Source organism: Struthio camelus, chromosome 1 (assembly GCF_040807025.1).
Source record: "Struthio camelus isolate bStrCam1 chromosome 1, bStrCam1.hap1, whole genome shotgun sequence".
In the NCBI taxonomy this organism is placed as follows: Eukaryota; Metazoa; Chordata; class Aves; order Struthioniformes; family Struthionidae; genus Struthio; species Struthio camelus.
The window spans coordinates 99,061,555-99,081,439 of NC_090942.1; the positions used below are offsets into that span (position 1 = coordinate 99,061,555).

Genomic DNA, 19,885 nt, shown 5'->3' on the forward strand with positions numbered 1-19,885 from the left:
CGCGCGGGCCGTCACTTCCCTTAGCGCGTCTCAAAGATTACAGAGGCGGCTTTTTTTTTTTTTCCCCTGCTCGTTTACAGGCCTTTCTTGGCGAAAGAGATGCCCACGCGCTGGTTTTGTGATCGTTTCTTTTTTTTTTTTTTTTAATGTTTTATTTCTAGCTGTAGCCGGGGTTAGCCAGCGCTGCCCTCCCCGGCGGCGGCCGTTGGCGGGGCGGGGCGGGGCGGCGGCCGTTGGGGCGGCCGTTGGCGGGCGGGGCGGGGCGGGGCGAGGGTGCAATGGCAGCGGCGGTTGGGGCCGGGGGGTGTACGGCGAGCCGCCTGCGGGCCGGGGGCGAGCCCGTCTCCGCCTGGCCCGGGGGAACGGATGGGGCCGCGGCCGCGGTGAGGGGGTCGGCGGGGGTGCGGGCTCCAGCCGCGGGGCCGGGGGTGGAGCGGGAGCCGGGCTGGGGAGGGGGGCGGCAGCGGGGCCGGGGCCGCTGCGGGGAGGCCCGGCGGCCTCGGGCGTGCGTGCCGGGGATGGCGGGTGTCACCGGCGCGTTTTGTGCGTCGCTCCGTTTTTGTCTCGGCCTCGGCTGAAGGCGCTTCCTGGTGGTGCAGCCGTTAGGCTGCGGGATGCGAGCCGCTGCGGCAGCCAGCGCCCGGCTGGCCGGCCCCGCGGCGTGCGCGCCGGCAGCTGCGCGGGGCTGCCTGGCCGCCGGCGGAGGTGGGCGCCTGGTCGGAAGGGACCGGGGCGGGGGGGGGGGTAACTAGTACGTTTGCGTTACGAATGAAATTGCCGGCAGCCGTACTTCCTGCTTGCTTATCTCCCCGTCCCTAACTTGCGGGTGTAGGTTCTTTAAACATAGGGTTAGATGGCTTTCACGTGATGTGGTGGAAGCCGGCGCCTTTGCCCAGGCTAAAACCGGTGCAAGAAGCTGCAGCTCCTGCAAAGAAAGGATCTGTGGTGACCTCTGGATGTCAGCGTGTTGGGGGGGGGGTGATATCTCCGCTATGCGGGAGGCGAGCCTAGATTAGAAAAAAACGCAGCAAACGTGCTGTTGTGTAACTAGAACCACGCAGGCGTCGAGCATGCACATGTGTCTCTGTGAAGTGGCTTTTCTCCAACAAATCGCAAGAGTTAGCGGCTCGTCTGCCTTAGGGAGTTGCACAAGAGCTCTTTGAAGTAGCTACGCCGATACGTACTTTTTGTAGTATTACTGGCTTAAAGGAGTGCTAGGATAGAGGGCTGACCATGTTTAATGGGTTAAAAAATAGCAGTCCTGTAATTGGGCATCACAGAGCTTGAAGACTCTTCATAAAAATGTCACTGAGCTCTCTTTTGTTTTTGTTTTTTGTTTTAACCTTGAACAAGATGGATAATTACTTGAAGTGAAACAAAGCTAAGAGAAGTAAAACTTCACCTCTGAGTTTTCTGCTACGTACTGTTTATGATGGAGGTGAAAAGTTCTTGTGTTTTTTTTTTTTTTTCCTTCAACCCTGGTTTATTATAGAAACATAAAATTAATTTTACTCTTAAGGAATTTTAACTGCCCTATCACTTTTTGGCACTGCAAACGAACCACCCTATGCAGTGTAATAAATGTTTTTTCTATGTTGTTACTAAGGTTATTCTCTGCCTTTTATGTGGGTGACTTCAGAGAATGCGCCAAGGATAGGATAAGAATTCAAGGCTTTTTGATAAACTTACGTGCTACCATCATATAAAAAATGAACTAGACCTGTTATTCATAGATGATGAAACTGAAGCGTGTTAAGGCCTTTATGGGAGAAAAAAAAAAGCTCTAAAACTGTGCAATTGTGTATTCTAGAAAACATGCGACAGTTACAGAAATACAGAGAATATTGAACAGGGACTATTCTTCAGTAAGAGATTTGTACTCTGTCATATGTGAAACTCTGCATAGGATGTTTGGTGGTTATAATTGATCCAGACACCATTTGGAGGATGTAATGACAATATGCGGAAGTAGTCTAAATGGCTTCTCTAGGTGTACAGAGTAGCGTTCTGTTAATTTTCAAAGTCTTGGGCTTTTTGGTGATATGAAGGGAATTCTCAGCTCAGGGGAAAAAAAAAAAAGGATATTCGTTTTTTCTAGAATGTATTTTCTGTTACTCAGTTATACATGGCCTTAAGCTAGCGTTTTTTATGAATTTAATTTTTTTAATTAGTGCAGAACCATTCCAACAAAGTCATGTTTTTGTTGCATTGTCATTGTAGCACTTAATTTAATGGATGTCTTGCTCTTACGATCTGTGGTCATCACTCAGAAATACAATCTCTAATTCTCTGCAAAGCAGTTGAAGTTATAAGCTATGTAATCCTTCTAAAGCAATTCCTTGCGTAGTCTATTTTGAGACTGTTCTGGTTATATTGGTAATATTTTTCATTTTTCTACTCTATGCTCCTCTAATGACAGACTTTAATTAGCTAATTTTACTATTGGTATTTAACATATCATGTCTAGTTTTAATTTACCCAATATTCCTCATACTGTCCTAATAAATTGTATGACTTCTCAGTCAAAGTTTTTCTCGTCATTTGATTGTTTTGATGTACTTGGTAGATGTTTGTATGAGTAATGCTGCATTGAGCATATGAAGTTTGAAGAGATTGCTGTCTTCTGACTCTTTCCTTTCCATCTGTTGTCTGTTTCCAAGTTTAGAACTTCTCCTTCTGCAAGAATGGTACCCCTATTGCTTGCAAAAATGGCTGCCTCAGAATAGTCCCTTAAAAAAGAAGGAAGATATGAGAGTCAAACTGAAGAAGCATCAAGCTGTGAGAACAGTTTTTAAGTCTATAGTTCTGTAACAGATCATCTATCAAACAACATCAAGGAAACAATATATTTTGTGAAAGTTAAGTTTTATAAAATGTGAATGTTCTGTTTTATTAGGAAACCTCGCATCCTTCCCAGCAGTTTGTTCTTACCGTTAGTGCTGCGTAAGAATAAGTGATGTGAAAGGAATGACAGAAAATCAGAAAGGGTATAGTTTAATAGTAGAGAAGATTTCTGATGTTTTAATTCAATCATTCATTCAGTGTAACCAACTCTGGTAGACGCCTCCTGGTGAACTGGTTGGTGTTACAGACGTTTCCTTCCCTTTCTCCAGCAGAAAACTGGAGAAAGCGCCTTTTCTCTCTTATCCAGACTTGCTTCGCACCTTAGTCCTTAATATCAACTTTTTGGACTCTCCAGTCAGGTAAATATAGAGATGGCCAACACTATTATTTCTTGCTAAAACTCTTGGGTTTGTGATGGCTGGATGGTGATAGTGTGGTCCAACTAAAGGATAAATGGGATGTTTTTTCATGGTTGTCAGAAAGAAATCTTGTACTCTTCTACTTCTTTATATTAAATATGGATGTGACTGGCTTTATGATGAGCTTTTGCCTTGGTATACCCAGGAGAATTAAGTAACATAACTGATAATAATTTAGTGCTTACTGCCATAAAAATCTGTGTTGACTTAACAAGTGTATTGTATCATTTTTGCTGCAGTGCAGAATTCAGCGGTTTACATGCTTTCACTGTTAAACTCAACTTTCTTTCTAATTGAGGACTTCATATAGTCTCTGAAAATGCATTTGCAGGCATGAAGTGGAAGTCAACTGAACTCTGTCATGGGCTACTGAGACACGATGACATTCATGATTGTGGTGAATGGAAATCATGGCAAAGTCTAACATGGGAGGGAAAGACGTGAATGGACAATGTGGCGGGACTCGTTCAGATTGCAAATTTTCTGCCTGCTCCTGGCAGTACTGGCTATTGTGGTGCTGGTCCATAACTTTCTTCAGTTAGAGGTAAGTGAAGCCTGTTTCTTCCGCAAGCAGGCTTTTGAGCAAGGTTATTCCTGTTTGAGCGTAAGGTTAGGATTGTGGTTAACAGCTTTTACCTACGACTTGGAATCACAGAAAAATTCAGGCTGGAAGGGATGTCTGGTGCTCTGTAGTCCCACACCCTCCTCAAAGAGCAAGCTTCAAAGTTGGCTTGAGTTGCCCAGCTGAGTTTTGGCAGTCTCTGAGGATGGGAGATTCCACAACCTGTCTGGCAGCTGGCTGTACCACTCTCCTAGAGGACAAGGTTTTTCTTATATACAGTTGGAAATTCCCTTGGTGAGACTTGTAGTCATCGCTTCTTGTCCTTTTGCTGCATGCTTCCGTGAAAAGTTTGGTTCCAATTTCTCTATAGTGAAAGACTGCAATTAGATCCCCTCTCAGCCTTCTCCAGGCAAAAGGAGTCTGGTTGCCTTAGTGTCTCCTGTTACGTGATATAATCTAGCCCCCAGATCATTGCAGTGGTGCTCAGCTGGTCTCTCCAATTTGTTGACTGTCTCTGGTTCTGGTTGGCCCAGATCTGAACACTGTTCTAGATACAGCCTTGCCATTGCTGAGCAGAGGGGAATTATCACTTCACTTGATTTCCTGGTGATGCTCTTTTTAATTCATTGCCGTGAGGGCTGTGCTCCTGACACACGTTCAATTTGCGGTCCACCAGAATCCCTAGGTCCTGTTCTACAGAGCTGTTAGCCAGCTAGTTGGTCCGCAGCCCGGACTAATGCAATTTTTCTTTGCCTTTTTCTTTTCTCCTCTACTGTGTCTGACGTGCATACTTAGGCATTTTGCTTATCACTGTAACGCAGAGGTAGTTTCAAACTGCATTACTCAATATACCCTTAAATAACTCTTTGTTTTATTTAACTTACCAGGCCAATCTGAAATAATCTTATGAGCTGTCAAATCTTGCTATGATGTTGTGTCAGCTCTCTGGGATTTGATCAGTTTAATAGAAACTTACTGTATTTTTAATGCAGATCTATTTCCCTCCCCTTCTAGGTGGTATCTAGAAGGTACACTGTTTATTTTTTGTCAATCTCATTTGAGGTTTGTATGTACATGTCTTCTGTTTATTTATTTATTTTCTTTTTAATTAGCTGTCATCTGTCTGTTCCAAAAAGGACCTATGCACATTATACTAAGATGACTTTGCCAGCACTTCCTTTTTTTTTTTTTTTTTCCATTCTTATTTTAAGACTTTACTCTTAAGGTCGGCAAAGGAAGACAAGTAGAATAGTGGTTTGGCATACTTTTCTGTTGACATACTGTCTCTTCTCATCGCTCTTTTTTGCAATAAGTTGCAGTAACTCACGAGTTGCATCCAGCAAGTTCAGTTCAGCCTTCAGTGTTCCATACTCATCTGTAAGATGAACTGTATGATATGGGTACATGCGTGGCAGGACTAGCTGGTATGTTAAATTGTCATTTAACGCATACTCTTATTATCAAACTTCTAACTCCATGATGGTGGTTTTGCAGGCTGTCTATGGAGTACTTGCTGCACTCTCACAGATCACAGTTTAGAAGTCACTGTCCTATGGCATCAAATATTGGAAGGGATCACACAGACTCACACAGAATGGCGGAGGTTGGAAGGGACCTTTGGAGACCATCTAAGTCCAACCGTTGTGGTCAGAGCAGAGTCAGCTAGAGCAAGGGTGTACCAAAGATCCAAAGCCCAGCTCTGATATGGCCCAGCTGTGTAATCTTGGTTCAGACTTCTAAAAAAAAAACCTGCTAAGTTATGAGAAAGAGCTGTGGAAAAAGTCTGTAAAAAGATAAGAAAAGTGAAATTACAGACTGATGTAGGACTGTCGAGGGAGGATTGTTAGTAGCTCAAGGATTCAAGAGGGGAAACGCCAGCATGAAAAGGTACAAAATCCTAAAATGTTTGTAAATCTTTATGCTGTCATAGGCTGTAGTGTGCAACTCTAACCTCTCTTGGTTGTGTTGACTTTTTTGAATGGGCCTGCTCTAGTAGGGGTCTCTGTCTTATGCTTAGCTTTCTAGGCAGTCTAGTGTAGATTTTTGGCTAATTCTTCTCAGACAGAGATCACAGCCAGAAAAAGTTACAGAAAGCTTTCACAGAATAGCTGTAATCAAATCCACTGAGGCTCTGGAAGAAGTCTTATTGTTTGTTATTGTTGAAAACGCATTTGTAAACACATCAAACACTCCTCTGATCACCAAGCCGTTTAGTTCAAGTTTTCTTTAGCTGGCTGTCTTTTTTTTTTTTTTAATCAAGCTAACCACAAAGTACTTGATAGGCTGCTTGTTGTGTAATTTATTTTTTGGTATAGAATCACTTCACCCTTGAGGTCCAAGGCTGGCCACTGTACCAGAAGAAATGTCATTGTTTGTGCAAATACAACAGCACAGATTGAAATGTTTAATTACTTTGTAGAAAGTATCAGGTTGTTGCTAAGGAGCAATGTCATGATTTTAGAATACGAGAGAGTTTGTGTGTATCTTTGGAGCAGCAGAACCAGTTCGGGATTGGTTGTGAGCATCCTTTTATTTAAAAGTACTTTGAAAAGAGAGAGTTCGTGGGGAGAGGGAAAGTCTATTGCAAGGACGAAAGAAGAATGATGTATGTGAAATCAAACAGCTGAAATTGAACAAAAGAGCAAGATAACAAAATTTCATTTTTTCATTGTTGCTGCTAAATTGCAGGTGCCTGCAAAAGGTAATGGCATCTTATTCAGATCATTGATGGAACATTAGTCTGTCAGGAGATGGCTTGTTAGGATTGTCTTGACATTTAAACCAACTTAGCAACCTCTTAGTACTGTGAGACAGTAAAGACAGTGAACTGATCTCATATCTGTCTTAGGCAACAAATTGGGATAAAGTACCTGGAATGTAAAATTACTGAAAATAAAGATGACTGACCTTTTAGTAATTGGTGTTTACCCAGTTTCATATATTGTCTGCTACATAAATTAGGAGACGTTATTGGGAGAACCTGAGTATTTGTTTTTTTCCACATCTGTCATCTGCATATCTCCTGTGCTCTAATATTCCAGTGACATATACAGGTTTACAGCAATTGTTCTAAATGTACTAGGCCAAGCTAGGAGTTACAGCTGATGGAGGATATTGGACTTTGTGATATAGATGGAATTCTACCTTTGCTGAGGTAATTGAAATATTCAGCATTTTCTGTTTATCAGCCACCTACTTTCTTGCATTTAACTGGGAATAGATCTTCATTGCACGTCTAACCCAAGTCCCCTGTGGTCCTGGAAAACGTTTGACAGTATGGCTGTCTTTATGGGATTACAGGTTATATCTTATTTTTGTGTAGTTGGCAGTGAGTGTGCAGCTAAAACCAGAATAACTGAGCTGAAGTTTTCATAGGCCCTCCTTTTCTTCCTTTTCTCCTGCTCATTCCATCTCTCTCAGGCACTGGTAACAGCTTGCTGACTTGTTTATGCTTTACTGACCTGTAATCCATTCTGTCCAGCCTACTTTGCTCAGCAAGCATCCATTAAATTACTTTGTGATCACATTTGGGTTCTTGTTAGCTGCTGAATGCAGCAAATAAACAAATATTAGGAATTGTACTCAAAATCAAGACATCTTGAATGGAATATATCTGGAAAGAAAACAAGTAGGGCAAGTGTCACCCAGTATAGTGCTTGTATTAAAAGCGAAAAGAACATTTATCATAAGATAAAGGAAGAGGGCTTTAATCATGAGAAATGCTATTTGTCTGCCCTATTATAAGAAATTTAACTTTTTTTTTGCTGCTGACCAGAGTAGAGAGGCCACATTTCTGCATGGCACGAGTCTGAATGTAATTGGTATGACTTCTTAACATAACGAAGCAAGAGAGACTTACTTGGAGGTGCCAGTTAAAGAGGGGACAAGGAAGGGAATGGGGACAGACCAAGGTACTAATCTGCCCCAGGGCAAGCTATGCCTATCTGTAGGGATAGGAGAGCTTGAGCGCTTGTTGGGAGATGACTCGGGGAAATCCCTTAGAAAGGAAGACAGTTGGGAAAGCTTTTCTGCCCCAGTCGTGGATCTTTGGTATTGTAATTTACTCTGAAGCTTTCCTTGCCTTAAATGGAAGAGAGAATCTCTGTAGTATTTTCTCCTGTGCATGGCATGCGTAATATAGCTTAGTGTCACAGGTTAGCTTCTAATTCTGCAGTAAGAGTTGGGTCTTGTTTAGGCTTCCGAGAGGGGCGTGAGGATGAACAAGCTCTTTATAAGAAGAATTGTCCTTCAGGTTGTTGAAGATTGGCTTAGGAAATATTTGTGCTATGGTTCGTTCTGCTTCATGGAGCATAACCTGGAGATGTTGGAGTTGAGGTGACAACGCTAGTCTAGGACTTCAGCTGCGTGCAAGTTAAGAGCCTTTTTAGCATGACGCTAGACCTAAGCTGCGTAGGGGGGCTGCTTTAGACACCCTGAACTGTATTCTCTGCTCTGTTTTGTGAGCAGTGGTTCAATGTTGTCTGCATCCTTTTCCACTGAAAGAGATAGGTATGACCTTGGAGAGACTTCACAAAGGCTGGCTAGCTCATGAACAACGTCTTGTCTATCTCTGATGGAAAGACTAATTTAAAAACGCTAAGGAAATTTAGAGAAGGTTTAAATAGTAATAGGTCTGTTTTAAGGTCTTCTTAAATAGCTGTATCTATCTTATTTGTTTGGAAAGCACTTTTTTTTCCCTCCCATTGACGTACCAACCATTGAAGAACCAGCAGAGCCCTGAAAGACAAAGTTTTGCCTCTTAGGAGCTAACTCTGAACCCAAGTATTACACGAATGTACATTCCCCACCCCCATAGGAAAATGGTTAAATTTTTTTCCTGACTCGTGCATAATCATCAGGCTGTTGAGTGCTCTAAAATATACAGTTATTCGTTTGAAAAGCTTTCCATGCAGTGACCATCCAATAAACCAATATTATCTGTGCTGTTTATATGCATGCACAAGTGAAAGGGAGAGGTTGTGAAGATTGTGTTGAAAATTTTATATCAGAAAATAGAAACTTGGCTTAATTTGAGAACAGATGTAGGCAAGATTTAGGGTTGAAACATACCAGTGTTTCATTCTCAGCTTTGCCTGAAATTTACTGGATTAACGTAAGTAATGCACAGTGATACATCTGCATCTTTGCCTGCTGTGATGGAGAATGGAAATACTTAGGAATTACCTCGGATGGACTATGGGGAAACTTTGTTAAATCCTAGGTGGAAGTGTAAAATAGAGGCAGAAGGTTCTATTATTGTAATAGCATTTTGTGTACCTGTGAATACCTGTCAGTTTACGCTTTATAGTTAACATGGATATCAAACAAAGTAAGAGGATAATTGCCACATTGGGATGTAGGGTGCTTATACAGAATACTCTCTTAAGTTGATCAAAACTGACTTCTTATGTAACAGGCTTCAAAAGCCTTTAAGTTATTAATGCTTTGTTAGATTTACCTTTTTATTTTTTTTTTCTAAAAAATATTTTGAATCTCTGTTCCAATGGCTTTAATATACTGGCAAATTCAACTAAAATATATCAAAAGGGGGAAAACTATTTAACACATGTCACATAGTGTACATGTTACATATGGACTAAGTAAAGTTTAAAACAATAAATGAGGTTTTAATGTGAGTACTGGAAGTTTTAGTACATTACTGAACAGTAAATTATGGAGACAGTGAACAGAAAGCACTAGGTTATATATAAATTAAACTTTAAAAAAACCCCGAAATACTATATTTTTGGTTTTTGGCAATTTCTCAACTCTAATGTAGTATATTCTCTGATGGCCAATGAATGATATGTTGTATAACTTCATCTTTACTTGAAAAAAGAGTTGACATAGTTTGCTTCTATATGAAATGTGAGTATAGATAAGTTCTGCTGTATACAGCTGATAATTAAGCGCTCATGATTTGATGATTTTGTGCATATTTGAGGTATAAGGTTGGGCTTGCTGATTAGAAATCTCATAGGTGACTAATGCAAGCCTGCAAAATTGTGTGAGGTCATGAAGAGGATGGTTCTCTGAAGTCACAGCAAAAGTACCTGTCTCTTAGTCTAATGTAGTATTTAACTTTTTAAATTTTTGAATGCTTTTGTGCATTGGGGGATGCTTTGCCAGTGTTTCATTTAGCTCTAGAAGTGAACATGTACAGATTGAAAATCCCTGCACACCTTTTTGTGGCCTGTATAGTCCTAACTTGTCCTAGATTGTTTTACCCCCACCCCCCAGATCATGAATTCATTGCCCCTGAAACGTTTCTTTCTTTTCATCCCTTTTTTTCAATCTGTGCTTGACAAGGAAGCCCACGCTCCGCTAGTTAGATTAGAAGCGATGTGAGGGTGACTGGAAAAGTGACGACAGCCGCTACGTGCAGCAGGCTCTTCTAGAAGGCACGTGCCAAGGCTGCATCAGATTTATCCACAGTTTAATGTTTCAAAGGAACCCTATTTCCTTGTATTGTATTGGGGAGCTACTTGGCCTCATTGTGCTTTGAGATGAAAGTGTTACTACAGTAAGGAAGTTAAATGTTAGTTGCCCTTTACTAAAGTGTTACTACAGTAAGGAAGTTAAATGTTAGTTGCCCTTTACTACTTAATCTTAGGACCTTGTTGCCATTTTCACATTACTGATATTTGCAGAATACGCTGTTGTCCAAAATATTGCCACAGAAGATATTGGCCCTGCTTTATATAAAAGCCTCTTTGCCACAGCAGAGTAAAATGGCCTTTGGGTAACCGCCAATTGCACACCTGTTTCTTTAGAAATCCTATGGCCAAGGTAATTAATTTCATTGTTCTAGTACAGTCGCTGTATTTGGTAAGCTTCAAATCTCTGTAAAACAAAACACAGTGTTAAAGATCATTTCCTGACAAAGCAGCTATTATTCGCAATGTTTCATATAATAGCACAGTTTCAGGTAATTTTTTTCCCTCCCCAGCACCTAGATGACATCACAGTTTCAGGGTCAAATTGGATAACAGAAAACAATGACCGGCATACTCTGTCACAGAAAACTAAAACTGCCAGGAAGCTTTACTGTGGTTATGAGCAGCAGACTTTGTCCAAGAGAGAACAAGCAGAAGAGGAATCGTTGCTTGCTGCTATACGGTGGCCAAAACCCCCTGAGGGCAAAATCGCTTTTGTCCAAAGCACTGATCCTGCACGTAGTGATTTTGTGATTGTGAAACCCAGTGCCCTCTTCAAGGTGGGTGATCAGTTAGAGGTGCTGATTCGGATGAGGGATTTCCAAGGAAAACCCAAGCAGTACGGTGGAGACTATCTACAGGCACGAATTCACTCTCCTCTGCTGAAAGCTGGAGCAGCGGGAAGGGTTGTAGATTGCCATAACGGCTTTTACAAGGTCTTTTTCACTTTGCTTTGGCCAGGAGAGGTCAAAGTATCAGTGTCGCTTGTCCACCCGAGTGAAGCAATCCAAGTTCTCCTGCGCTTACGAGAAGAGAGACCAGACAGAGTCTATTTTAAAAGCTCATTCAAGTCTGGGAGGTTTTCGGAAACCACTGAGTGCAACGTGTGTTTGCCTGGAGATCTCCCAGTCTGTAACTTCACAGATCTCTACACGGGTGAGCCGTGGTTCTGCTACAAGCCACGGAAACTGTCATGTGCCAGTCGAATCAGCCATGCCAAGGGTGGATATCAAAAAGGTCTTCTGACTCAAGAGGAAAGTCTCTTTTTCCAAAGGTATGTCTATTCTTCAATTTATGTGCACTCAGTCAAGTAATCTATCCTTTCTAAAAAAAAAAAAAAAAAAAAAAACAAACAAACAGACTTAAGGTTGTTGGTGAAACATGGTAAATTGTCAGCCTTAGAGGAGGTGCAAACTAATTCTAGTTGGATGTGGGTTGTCAAATATTTCCTTCCCCTCCCTACAGCTGTGCCAGAACACAGTAATCTCAGACTAAAGAAACTTGAGTGTAGTTCTATCTCTAGGCTTTGAATCCAGCCCTGAGTGCACCTGCTAAATTTCACAAGAGCATGCTGTCTAAATCTGGTGGTGGTTTGGGGGACTGCTTCCTTTTTTTTTTTTTTTGTTTGTTTCTACATCTCTTTTCACAACACCAACAACTATCCTCTGATTTTTTTTTTTTTGGCAGTCTGAACTACCTGTTTTAAAAAGTTTGGTTCTTAGGCTTTATTATTACACAAACTTAATGATGCTTGTCCTCAGCAAGGCCCTCTTAAACATAATGCAGTGTGTTCCTTGTTGCTCAGTATGACCTTCAAATCTTAGGCATCACTTTAGGTCACTCCTGAAAAAAATGCTTGGTAGAACAAACTGCTGAGCAGTAGATGCATAAGAGGAAATGGTCTCTGCATGCTATCTAAAGTGTCAAAGTAAAGTAGTTTCACAGTCTTTTGTTCTTCTGGATTGTACTTGCTTTTTTTTTTTTTTTTTTTTTAACTGTAGTGTGTAGGTAGACATGATAGGACTGCTTTTTGTCGATACCCTCGGCTGAAACAAAACTGAGTTAGTTACCGTGTAGCGTCAGAAATGTGGTCATGGGCTACTGCCTTACTCCCCAAAAAAGGGGCTGTAGGAAAGTTTTGACTTTCAGCAGTGTCCCCGCTTGACTGGGAAACATTTTGGAGTAGCTGTTCCAAATAGTGTAATTAGAGAAGTGTGTGTGTGCATGTTTGTAACTGAAGACCAGAAATCAAAAATAAAGCTCAATGGAATTGTTTTTTTGGCTATTATTTATAAAATTTGTAAGCAGATGTTTCAACTTCCTCTGCCTCAAGTGTTTCACCTGTAAAATATGGCTGGTGTTGGCTTTGTTTCCAAATGGGACTGGGAACTTTGGTTTGTTCAGCTTTGAGATCCTCAAATGAAATGGTTTATAGAAATTCCAAATAGTTTATTATTTCTTAAAAGGAAAAAAATTCAGAAGGGGGGTTCTCTTTAGGAAAAAAAAGAGAGAGAATTTGGCATTAAACCTCTGTCTGTCACAGCTTCACAGAGCTGACACGTATCCAACACAAAATCGTCAGATTTCAATGATGTTCTCAAAGACTTCTGGGGCCACTTAGTGTTTAGGGAGCTTAACTTTATATGCAGTAAATTGCTGTACTACTAGAAGATCTTGCTGCTGGAGATCTCTGAAGTTGGCTGGACGCTGACTGGTGCTATGGTTGCCCACAGAGGCAGATCACCCCAACGCCAACGGTAGCATAGCCTAGAGCTAGAATTGCAGATCGTGGTGGTGCTGGAATGCTGCAAGCTCTGTGATGTGCTGCAGAGCAAGCTGTGGGGTTACGGAGGCTGAAAGCGGGAACTGCCTCGAAAAAAAGGTATTTACTGTGGTAAGCTCCTACAGAGATCAGGCAGAGCCGGGAGCAGCTGCTGCAGTGTACCCTTTTCAAGTGGTTTGCCTCCTGGCAGTGGTACGCGTACCACAAGCTGGGAACTTCCCATCTTTGTGGTAAATCCCCCAAAGCAGATAGCACTCTTCTGATAGCTTAATATACTGCTTTATCTGGGTTTGTGTTAGTAAAAATGTACATGAGACTCGTGTTCTACTGTTACTAAATGTTGACCTCTGACTAATTGAGAACAGTGATAGTGGCCAGAAGGAAATTAATGCACAATTAATTCAGTTACAGGAAGAAAGGTGAACTCAAAACAAAAAAACCTTACTGTGAGTTTTGTGTGCCTATTCAAAGTCGGTTAAGAAAAAGTGAGGTTAATGTTACCTTGAAATTTTACAGCCTGACTATATTATTGTTATCATCTCAATTTTTGTTCAAGTGATGTGAATATCAAAAGGCCGATATTCCCCAGTGGACCTGATTCAGTGATTGTAAAGCCCAAGGCGTTAACAGGTAAAATAAACTTTAGAAGATTCTTGTGTGTAATTCATATGTAAAGTCATAAAAAGACCGATAGGCATGAGTTAATAATCAATTGATTTGTTTGTTTTCCTAGCAGAGAATAGAAATAAATATTTAAATTCATATTGAGAAATTGGAGGTATTCTAGTGTTACTGTAATGTAAGCTCAGGACTATTAACAGAGTACGTCTAAAATCATGTTGCTAAACAGGTTTTTTGACAAATAATAAAAAATCTTGAGTTTGCTGTTTTCTTACCAGAGGTGTCTTTTTTTTCTAGCATTTGCTCAGAGGTGTAAAACATCTTATAAGAACTACTCACCAAACTCTCAAGTTAACCTGCCAAGGCAGCTTTGGGGTTTTGTTTCATCGTTTTCTCTTGCTAAGAATTTTGTGTAATACATTTTGACAATTTGCCTATAAGTATTATCATCATTGGTGTTACTACGGAGTCTGGGAACCTACAGTTGTGGACCGGAACGTAATTGTTCTCAGTGCTCTCCGAGCACAGAAAAAGACAGTCCTATGTTAAGCTTAGAGGTTTTATCTTAATTATATCCATATGGTCACTCTTTGTATGCACATGTTTTATGCCGCTAAAATGCAAAAAATGTGATACACAGAGAATTCCTACTGAATTGGAAGCTTTTCAAACTGCTTTTCTGTAAGGCTGCAGGAAATGTTAAAGCTGTAGTTCCTGACCTGAGCAGTAAAGTCTTAATAGAAAACAGCCTATAGCATCTCTTGCTTTTAGTTCTGCTATTGCTGCTAGTAGGACAGCAACAGTTTTCCCTCTTCTTTCTCCAGACCCTTTAGATGAGTGTTTTTTTTTTTTTTGTTGCACAATTGCTTAGTTTTTCTTTATTTCCTCTTAGAAACTGATGCAAATTTGAGAGTTAATGGTGTCACCCTTCTGTTTAGGTGGCAGTTACCAATGGTGATTAAAGCCTGCTTGTGTTTCCTGAGGATTAATGATGGGTTAGAAAGTGTTGATAAGGGAGGCACAGTATTCCGCAGGGAAATTCCTTCCAACAGAACAGTCTACATACAATAAACTTAATAGCATGGAATAAGGATCATGAATGTTTGGATTTCTTAGGATTTATGTGCAATTAAATTCGTTGCTTTGCCATTTGTTTTGTTGCAAATACATTTTCTCTGGATGTGATCCTGGGAAAAATGCTCTAGAGGACCCTGCTTGAGCAGGGAGGTTGGACTAGATGATCTCCAGAGGTCCCTTCCAACCTCCACCATTCTGTGATTCTGTTTGGGAGGGGAAATGTAGATAAAGTTTATTTTTTCAAAATTATCTTTTCTTCCTCCCTCATGCTGTATCATAGCTTGCTTTTTAACCAGTACGTTTTCTGAAATATAAGCTCCTGCTTTTATTTTTGGATTGTAATTATTCAGATTGGAGCTTTTACCTAAAATTTGAAAGTAACGACTTTTAAACTTCTGGATCAGAGCTAATGTGATACTGAAAGCAGAACTGAGATGTTGGTGTTAGATTTACTGTGAGGCATCAACAAGCTGTTCTAATTTTATGTGTGTAAAATTAGAATTCTACACACAATCTAAGTTCTACACACAATTCTAAATTCTAATCTAAGAATCACTTAAGTAAAGGTTAAAAAAATACACACTTTTAACATCAAAACATTAAAAAAAAAAAATTGAAGTTATTACAAATTAGTCTTTAATCACGTGCTGGGGCTTTTCCTTTCCCTTATATGGCTCCTGTTTCATTCAGGCTAGATGACTGAACTTTACTGATTGGGGTTTTTATCTTCCTTCATTGGGCCTGGTGCCTTATTTACTACTTACTATTTAAATAATTATCTGAAAATAAAATTACTAATTTTATAAAGACTTTTTCTGTGGTGCTCATGACTATATTGTTTGTGCAATGCAAATGCAGCATTAGTTTGCTTTTACAGCATCCCTGTGAGATCGAAGAAGGCTAAGATCTACTGATGTAGGACACAACAGAACGTTGCACAGAACTATTAAGTCCAAAAATGCGCATTACTGATGGGTTTTTAAAGATGCCAAAGGTCTGATTTCTGAGTGGTTAGAAATTTTTGGCTACATCTATGCTATAATCTGAACATCTACTAGAGGATGCTTCTAGGCACTGGAACTCTACTGCCTGTACTCTTACGTAGTTAAAATGGTCCCTGGCTTGATTTTTGACCATGGCAATCCATACCTTTCCAAATAGCTGCAAGTTAGGGCATGCTAGCGACTGTCCTTAATAGGAAGTTACCATGCTAAGGTAGCTAAAAGTTTAAATGGGTGGACATGGAGTGTACCATGCAGCTGGATTTGGTGCCAGGGAACAGCTCTGTGCTTGTTCCATGTGCTGCTATAGATGTCGCCATTGAGAATTCCTACGTTCAGACTGGCCGTTCCAGGCAGTGAGAGGGAAAAGAGGTCTGTAGCAGAGGGAAAGTCTGAAATCTGTGCAATTAGAGCCTATCATAATTCATACGTGCAAGGGTCACATATACAATTCTTGGTGATAGCTTTAGCTCTAGCATTTCCTAGTTTTGGAGTCCTTATGATTCGGACTTCATTCTTTCTGCATATGTTGGAGGAGCAGGGGTTTCAGTATATATGTTATTCCATAGGTGGCTTTTCTTCTTCTTCCCCAACCCCCCTTTTCGACCGCTAGAGGGGAGAAGTGCACTTTGGCAGAGAGGACTACTGGAACTTGTTGACAGCAAAGGAATAGCGAGGCTCAGGGATTCTGGGGTCCTGTCCAGACTGGAAGAATCATGTTCTCGGCTGATCTTCCAGCCTATGTTCCCCTATGTTACCTTCTGCACCCAAGATAGAGCGCTTCTGTCTAAAATGTGAAAAATGGCACGTGTTTATTTTTACTTTTTTGTCATCAGAGAGAGCAGGTAATTTAAACTGTAAGTGGTCAACCAACTCTGTCAGTAGTAGTGAGTTTTGCTGCAGAAATAGAGGGAAAAGGCACTTGGGCTGTATAGAGATGTGATGCTTTGAGCATTTTAATCTGTTTGGTGTATTATATTGCTTTACTTTAAGTTGGGGAAGATGTTCATACATCACTGGCTATATGCCTATGAAGGTTACGGAGGTTATTTTTGTTGTTGTATACTAACTTAAAATAATTTTCCTCTTCTTCTAGATTCAAGTGATATAGACAAAGCTGAAGACCCCAATGTTTCCCCTTCTGGTTATTATTATCAAGACCAGTGGAGGCCCAGAGCACACAGGATCCATCATTTTAATGAGTCAGATGATATTACTAAGTGCTTACAAGGAAAAGCAGTCCACTTGTTTGGAGACTCTACAATAAGGCAGTGGTTTGAATATCTGACAGAATTTGTTTCAGGTTGTTACTATTATTATTTTTTGTTTTGTCCTTGAAAGTCCTTTGCAAAGCTTTATTTCTCACATCTCAGATACAGAGTTGGTCTTTTTGAATGTTAATGGCAAAATAAGGGAAAAGGAAAGACAAAACAACATCTCAGGGGCTGGCAAAAAGGCATTCAGTCAAATGTCTGCTGAAGTGCGTGTGGAAGAAGGCCACAAAGTACCTGCAACGTTGTCGTTATAAAATGTTCCATCAGTGAAGGACCCTGCTATTAGCGCTGTGAGTTAGCATGTGGCCACCAGGCGGCCCACCATACCGTGGTGGGGGCCTGTGTAAGGCCTTGCAGGAGCCCAAAAACATAGTAACTTTGGAACGGAGTAGTAACTGACTTCTGTTACTGTCGACTGGTTTTGAACTCTTTCTTCCATTTTCCCTATTTCAGCTTTTCCTTAAATAATAGAGCTTCAATAGCCAATTAAATATTACTCTGTCCCTCCCCCCCCACCCCCCCCCAAGTAATTAAGTTTTGTTGAAATGCAGACTTTGAGAATTATTAATGCCCACAGGTTAAGTATACTTTAAATTTAATGGAGTCCCAGAGTTGCCAGAAGGCTTCCCATTAACACTGGGTTCAGAGGGCAGTTCCGACTGTAGGGGCTTATTTTGAAAATTCCTTTTTTACAAGAGAGAAGAAGAAAAAGCAGGCTGGGAAACTAGAAAAGGGCATTGGCATCCTGGTGAAGCTGAAGTACGCTGTCTTGCAAGCTTCGACGCTCTTCAGCTCCACTCTGAAATATGTAGCTAGTACATATACAATACTTACCTTTTTTTACGGCGCTGAGTATTATGTTAAGGTTCCCTTGTCTATTGTTACTGTTGCCCTACGGCCGTAGCATCTTGTGGGTAGTGCAGGGTGGCATAAGAGATGCAACTAATGCTTGTTCTTGGGTTTTCAGATCTGGTGGAATTTAACCTGGGGAGTCCTAAGAATGTGGGCCCGTTTATGTCTGTGGACCTTAAGCACAATATCCTACTGAAGTTCCGCTGCCATGGGCCGCCCATTCGCTTTACGACGGTCTTCAGCAGTGAACTGCACTATATTGCTAATGAGCTGAATGGTATTGTGGGTGGCAGAAACACTGTGATAGCCATAACTATATGGTCCCACTTCAGCACTTTTCCTGTGGAAGTGTATATCCGGCGGCTGAGGAACATTCGCAGATCAATTATTCAACTTCTGGATCGCAGCCCCAAGACTGTAATTGTCATCAGAACTGCCAATGTTCAGGAGCTTGGGCCAGAAGTGAGTCTCTTCAACAGCGACTGGTATTCCTTTCAGCTTGACTCTATCATGAGGAAAATGTTCTCAGGAATTGCTGTGCACTTTGTGGATGCCTGGGAGATGTCTCTGGCTCATTACTTGCCACATAACTTGCACCCAAAAGAAGTCATTGTTAAGAATCAAATAGATGCATTTCTATCTTACGTGTGCCCTCTACAAACTTAGCACAATTAGCTATCCCTATTATCGTTTTTTTGTGTAGCCGAGGTAAAGTTGCTTCTCGTCAGAGCTAGCAAACTATGCTGGATGGCGTGGAGGAACTCTGGTTATTGCAATTGCGTGCAGTGTCAGTTGGCTGGCCTTAGCTTTGGGAAGCTCTGAAGGACAGTGAGGAGGGGTTGACTGTTCAGGCCATATCTTCCTGCAAGGTTGAGTCCTTTCAACCTTATCATTCCTATCTCAGGTTATTAGAGAGCTCCTTAAATTAAATTGACAATATTTGATAGGAAAGTATGTGGGTTCTTAGCTTCGCTGGTTGCCTGCACTGCACACTTAATCTGTACAACACTGATTCTGTTGCCAGAGTCTCGCTGCTCGGAACTGTGTGGAACCCAGGAAAGCGATTTTTGGGAGCGGTCTTTCTCTTGACGTTCCAGGGTTGGAGGGACATCCCCTCCAGTTATACAACAGTCAGAGAAGCCGTGTGCCATGTCTGTTCTTCTTTCAAAGCCCTGACTAGAAATCTGAAGGTGTCCTAAAACCACCAATATCAATCAAGGAAGCACAATTAAAATATCTATAGTGTTTATCAAGTCATCAAGAGTGTTTGTTGGAATTTAATAGAGCACACTAATTGGGCACCCTTGGTGTTTTCAGATAGCTGCTAAATAATGCAAACAGCCAGCCCTTTAGGTTGGGTTCCTGTACCACTGCATCTCATCTGAGCTTTGATACACTGCCTACTTCTTGCTTTATCTGTAAAGGAGAAATGTGTGTTTGACTATTTTAGTGAAGACACTGTCTCAGGTAGTTTCTGGAAAATAAATTAAAATGGCAGGTGTGCCTACTCAAAGCTTAAGGTACTTCCTAATGAAAATGTTTACCTTCTCTGTTAGATAAACCTACTCTGTTATGTTCCCACAAAGCTGGGCTTCTGCGTTTGGTATGGAGGAGCCAACTGATTTGAACACGCTTGACAACGTTTGGTGAATGAGTAACAGTATGAGCCTGTCACACACTAATGTCAAGGTCATATGACAGCTCCCTCCCCCTGTGTTTGGCAGTTCTTTTATCATTTATTCATCAGCTTCACTGCTGCCGGTATAGAGGTTAAAAAAAAAAAACAAAACCCACACACGCCCAAAAACCAAACACGTCCAGGGTTGTCCTCCATATGGATGCTTGGTAAATGTTTGCTATTTTACTAGTGTTAAAGTTGGTGGCCTTGGGGCCTCTCGGAGTGGTGTTTTCTGCTGCTAATATGATTGAGCCTATCTGTAGTTTTAACTCCATTGCGCTTTGTTTTAGTGATTTTATTAAATTCAGCCCCCAAATTAAACAACAGAGAAGCGTTCA

At 41.1% G+C, this 19,885-nt stretch overlaps 1 protein-coding gene across 3 annotated transcripts; it reads left to right on the top strand.

Moving 5' to 3' along the window:
* The first annotated feature begins 259 nt into the window (after positions 1 to 259).
* Positions 260 to 19,658, top strand: NXPE3 (neurexophilin and PC-esterase domain family member 3). Of its 3 annotated transcripts, none has more exons than XM_068907302.1 (7): positions 260 to 383; positions 2,666 to 3,203; positions 3,595 to 3,807; positions 10,775 to 11,535; positions 13,601 to 13,674; positions 16,840 to 17,046; positions 17,985 to 19,658. In XM_068907302.1, the coding sequence occupies exons 3-7, from the start codon at positions 3,715 to 3,717 to the stop codon at positions 18,533 to 18,535; spliced, it is 1,686 nt and encodes a 561-aa protein (XP_068763403.1). In that variant the 5' UTR covers positions 260 to 383; positions 2,666 to 3,203; positions 3,595 to 3,714; the 3' UTR covers positions 18,536 to 19,658. The 3 variants fall into 3 exon arrangements, with proteins under 3 accessions (XP_068763403.1, XP_068763419.1, XP_009673397.2); XM_068907318.1 differs by having other exon boundaries at positions 2,666 to 2,857; positions 3,593 to 3,807; XM_009675102.2 differs by lacking the exon at positions 260 to 383 and adding an exon at positions 748 to 1,438.
* The last annotated feature ends 227 nt before the right edge of the window (positions 19,659 to 19,885 follow it).

Bases quoted from the DNA above. Each gene is read 5' to 3' on its own strand.
- NXPE3 (XM_068907302.1), top strand. From the start codon at position 3,715: ATGTGGCGGGACTCGTTCAGATTGCAAATTTTCTGCCTGCTCCTGGCA. The intron at 11,536-13,600 runs GTATGTCTATTC...TTTTTGTTCAAG, and splicing joins GAAAGTCTCTTTTTCCAAAG to TGATGTGAATATCAAAAGGC. The intron at 17,047-17,984 runs GTTGTTACTATT...TTGGGTTTTCAG, and splicing joins TCTGACAGAATTTGTTTCAG to ATCTGGTGGAATTTAACCTG.